This window comes from Rhinopithecus bieti, unplaced genomic scaffold (assembly GCF_001698545.2).
Source record: "Rhinopithecus bieti isolate Rb0 unplaced genomic scaffold, ASM169854v2 scaffold_16234, whole genome shotgun sequence".
In the NCBI taxonomy this organism is placed as follows: Eukaryota; Metazoa; Chordata; class Mammalia; order Primates; family Cercopithecidae; genus Rhinopithecus; species Rhinopithecus bieti.
In genome coordinates this window covers 2727867-2732701 of record NW_016808946.1, presented here as the reverse complement: position 1 = coordinate 2732701, position 4835 = coordinate 2727867, and the positions used below count along the sequence as shown (strand labels likewise).

Below are 4835 nucleotides of genomic sequence, written 5' to 3'. Positions count from 1 at the left end.
AAAAAAAAAAAAAAAAAAAAAAAATTAAAAAAAAGAAGAAGAAGAAGAAGTGAGAACAGGCCAGGCGCAGTGGCACGTGCTTGTAATCCCTGCACTTTGGGAGGCTGAGGTGGGAGGATCACTTGAGGTCAGGGGTTCAAGACCATCCTGGACAACATGGTGACACCTCAACTCTACTAAAAATACAAAAAATACAAATAAATTAGCTGGGCATGGTGGTGCACACCTGTAGTTCCAGCTACTCTGGAGGCTGAGGCAGGAGAATCATTTGAACTCAAGAGGCAGATGGAAGCTGCAGTGAGCTGAGATGTCGCCACTGCAATCCAGCCTGAGCAACAGAGCAAGACTCCATCTCAAAAAAAAAAAGTAGATTGCTGTAGAGTCGGGTGTAACATACATGCCATGGCTCCGGGAAACCTCTTTCCCTTCCCATGCACAACCGTCCCGGCTACTCCTCCAGGCAACATTGCATAGTAAGGGCCATAAAGCATCACCCAGCCCTGGGAGGGACAGTGCTACGGGGAGCCACTGTGCCAGGCACCAGGATGACAGGGTCACCTCTGACATAAGAATGCCTGGCAGGTTCTCAGCCTTTCACACCCATAGCTCTGTGACAAGGGTCATAAGGGCGGTTGGGACAGAGCCCAGGCCTGTGAGGTCTGTGACCTGTTGGTAGTGTAGCTCCTAGAGGGTTGGAGCTGGATCTTGAGGTCCCCAGAGCCAGGCACTGGGCTGGGCTTGGAGTAGGTGTGTCCATGAATTTTGGGGGAATGATTCAATGAATGGCCCCACCTCAGGGTGCCTGACCACCTACCCACTGCCCTCTAAAGAGGTGCCTGACCAACAGACCACACCCTCAGTCAACACACAGGCTCCCCACTGGGATTTCAGACAGAGGCAAAGACACAGAGACGTGGTGAAAGGAGGGAAGAGCCCCCAGGGCCAGCAGGTACCCCCAGATCATCCAACTCCTCTCTGATGTCCAGCCTGGGAGCCCCCAACCTCTCCCCTAACCTGAACTGGCCCCAGGCCCTGGGTGATGAGGAGGCAAACAGCAGCACCTCAGCACCAAGACTTCCAGGGGGAGGTGGGCCAGGCCCATCAGGCAGACCCCTTATCCTTCTGCCCAGACAGCCCAGGCCCTGCTCAGCCCCATCAGAGGCACCAAGCACTCACCTACTGCCAGCTTTACTGCAATTTCTTTGTCAAATGAATAAATGACTAAGTGAATGAATGATATTTTCTATACCAGCCGGCAAATAAGACTTTTAAACGGGGCAAAAGCCCTGCAGCAGTGAGTCGGCTGCGTCCACGGCTAGCTCAGGTCTCCTGGAAGCTCCTTCTGCAGCTCAGTTGACTTCCATCCTGAGAACCCACTGTGTGTGAGGGCCTGGCTGGGAGCAGGAGTGCAGATACGGGCACTGGGAGGGTGCTGTGAAAGGAGCTTTGGAATCAGGCAGAACTGCATTCAAATCCTACCCCCAGCTCCCCAGCCCCCAGCTCTGTGATCCTGGGAAACGCCTCAGTTTCCACATCTCTAAAGACAAACGGCACCACCCACCTCTTGGGAGTTGCTGTAAGGGAGGTTTCAGTGAAATTTCGTGACGAAGTACCTAGCCCAGTGCCTGGTGCTTAGTGGGTGTTCAGAAATCAGGAACTATGGTGATGCTACTAATGCAAAGGAGGAAGAACCCACAGTTCCGGCCCTCAAGACACCTTCCATCCACTTAGGGGGTAAAACGCTAGATTAAAAGGCAGAATGCAATCTGTCCTCAAACGGAACAGAAGGGCCTGGGAGTTCAAAGAGAAGATCACATCCAACTGAGAAGGAGGAAAGGCTTTCCCACAGAGAATGGCATTTGCAGAAGGCCTTGAAGGATAGGGGTGAGGAGTGTCCCTTGGAGAGCGGACGGCACGGACAATGCTTTTGGCACGATGACACACAAGATGGCCATCGTCAGTTCTATAGAGGCTGGGGAGCACATGTGCAGGGAGGTGGAAGAAGAGCTCAGGCACCTTACTCTGGCCTGGGATCTCCAGGGGAGTTTCTGCCTCGACCATTGGGAGCCACAGGAGGCTCCCCAGGCAAACAGAGAGGTGCCTCATGCTTGAGAAGGGTCTCTCTGCTACGGATCAGCGGGAGAGGGGGCAGGGCCTGGAGACCAGCTACAAGGCTGTGGCAATAGTCTGGGTAGGGTGGTGGAGAGCAGGGATGAGGGAGGAGGGAATCTGAGCTGCTACAGGAGCTGGTCAGGAGGGGAAGGAAGTGGGAGGGAACCCACTCCGGCTACTCCAGGACTGCAGCCTGGTATCCTGAAGAGCCCTGTGCCTGCCACCCCTCTCCCATCCAGGGGCTTGCATGACCCCAGAGTTCACCCAGGCAGGCCCAAGCTCAGTGGCAGGAAGACCCCCCTCTGAGGCCAGAGTCTATGGCATGACCCCAAAGTCAATCTGGGGACCACAGTCATCCCCATTCACACTCAGCCCTAGAGTGGGGACTCTCCGGATCCAAAGGCCACCCAGGACTTACTCTGGGGCAGTTCTCCAGGACCCACTCCTGACACCCACTGTGGGTGAGTCAGTTCTAGTCTGACAGCCCCCATCTTCCACCCACAAGAACTGGACTCTTTAGCCTCAGATCAATGAGTCACCTTATGTCACCACAGAAGCCAGTGCCACCTCCCACCTTCCTCCTCGGTCAAGATGTCAGATGGGGGCAGATGGGCCACGTGTCCATCAGGGGCAGCTCTGAGGAAGGATGAATGCCCACCTTCCCTGCAGTCTCAGGGCACAGGGGCCAAGGGCCGGAGAGACCCCCTTTGGAGGAAGAGTTCCCCCAGGCCCTTCCGTGAAATACAGGTTCTCTGAGCCTCAGTTTTCCTTCTGTAAAAAATGGGTTATCTTACCTTACCAAACCATGGAGACAGTCAAAAAAACGGGATAATCCTATGTTACCGAACCAGGAGAGTCAAAAAAAGGCAAACGGTACACAGTCCCTTGTACGCCCGTTGCTATTGTGGGAGTGATGTTCATAGGAGCCCCAGGGTTTCTGCTGTTGCCATTTTCCTGCGGCCCCTGGAGACTTCATTTGCCTTGCTCGATTACCAACCCAGACCTCCCGCGCTTCCCCTGCCCCCAGAGGCCACAGAAAGCAGACTCTGCAGTAGTCCCCAGACGCATCGGGAGGAAGCAGACAGGCAGCTAGCCCTCCAGTTGTGCCCTCAGTGGGCCTGACACACACCTGGCCCTGCTCTTCAGACACAGGACCCTGGTATTTCTAAGAAATCGGAAAACCGTCACCCAGAGGAAGAGGAAGTCTTCTGAAGAGGGTGCCCGGCGTGGGCAGTGGGGCAGCGCCCGGCACAGCCTCTTCTCCACCGCGTGGGAGGGGAGGGCTGTCGCAGCAGTCACAGGGGTGAGGGAGAAGGGGTCCCGGGTCTAGCGGGGGTCTGCCCAGGGCTCGCTGCTCAGCCCCAAACGCCCTGGCCTGCGCTCGCGGAGGAACCAGGGTGCGCTCCTGTCATGACGCGGGTAAGAGGGGTTTCGGGGGCCGGAGTTGCGCCCCGAGCGCACGTGTACGGGCCCGGGGTCCCCGGCGGGTCCCTAGAGGTGTGCGGCGCGTGTCTGACGCGGATGGGGGGCGGCGACTCGGACTTCCAGCCTCCCAGCCCGTGACAGCACCCTGGGAGAGCGCGGCCCGGGCACCCGAAGGCTGCGCACCAGCCGGGTGGGCATGCGGGGCGGCTGTCCCCCGTGGGCCGCGCGAGTCACCCACCTGGGCGGGCAAGGCGTGCCCCGCGGCCCAGAGCTCCAGTCCGACGGCCAGCGCGGCCCAGACAGCGGCGGGCGCCATGGGTGCGGGCGGGATCCGGTTGCCCCCTGCCCTCGCGCCCTCGCGCCCTCGCAGCCCAGCGCCTTCTCCCTAGGCTCCGCTGTGCTCTGCAGCCGGCGACTGAAAGCGAAAGCCCGCGCCCCATCGGGCCAGAGGCCAAGCGGCGGGGCGGGGCGGGGCGGGGCCAGCCGGCCTTGGACACGCCTCCTCCACGCCCCTCCCCAGCCTCTGCTGGGCCTCCCAGCCGACCACCCCAGCGTCGCTGGGCCAATACCTCCAGCGTCACTCCCAGCACTCGGTGACCCTTCAACCTCCTCCTATCGTCCCCTCCTCTTCGAGTCACCATCTCCACCTGCCCGGCCTCCACCTGCCCTCCCAGCTCCCACAGGTTTCCCTGTCCCGTGAGGGTGAGGCACTAATTTGGAAAAACATCCCCCAAAGCTGACACCTGCTTTAGGGGAACCAAGAGAATTCTAGATCATTCGCTCATTTAGACTCTATTTAAGTATATTTAATTCTTATTTTTTAATTTTTTTAGAGACAAGGTCTCACTCTGTCACCCATAGCTCACTGCAGCCTCCAACTCCTGGGCTCAAGCGATCCTCCCACCTCAGCCTCCAGAGTAGCTGGGACTACAGGCTCGGGCCACCATGCTGGGCTGATTTTTTTGTACAGACGGAGTTTCGCCATGTTGCCCAGGCTGGTCTCAAACTCCTGAGCTCAAGTGCTCTTCCCACCCTCAAGTGATCTTCCCACCTCTGGCCTCCCAAGGTGCTGGGATTATAGGTGTAAGCCACTGCACCTGGCCTGTTTAGACTCTAGAGCCAGATCACCTGGATCTGGATCTCTGAACTCACCTCATGGGACTATTCTAAAAATTTAAGGATATGTAATATACATAATGCAGTCTGTACTTTATATATACTTAAGTGTCTACATATATAACAATAGGCATGTATAAATCTTGGCTGTTGTTACTACTCTTCATGTGTTCATCTTTCCG

The 4835-nt window shown here is 57.0% G+C and overlaps 1 protein-coding gene across 2 annotated transcripts in view; it reads right to left on the bottom strand.

Annotated features, from left to right (window-relative positions):
* Window positions 1–3996, bottom strand: part of TNFRSF1B (TNF receptor superfamily member 1B) — a 43088-nt gene extending 39092 nt beyond the window's left edge. For both annotated transcript variants that reach the window (XM_017888025.1, XM_017888027.1), the window contains exon 1: window positions 3776–3996. In XM_017888025.1, coding sequence (XP_017743514.1) covers window positions 3776–3853 — 78 coding nt within the window. In that variant the 5' untranslated portion in view covers window positions 3854–3996. The remainder of the gene's footprint in view (window positions 1–3775) is intronic.
* Between the last annotated feature and the right edge of the window lie 839 nt (window positions 3997–4835).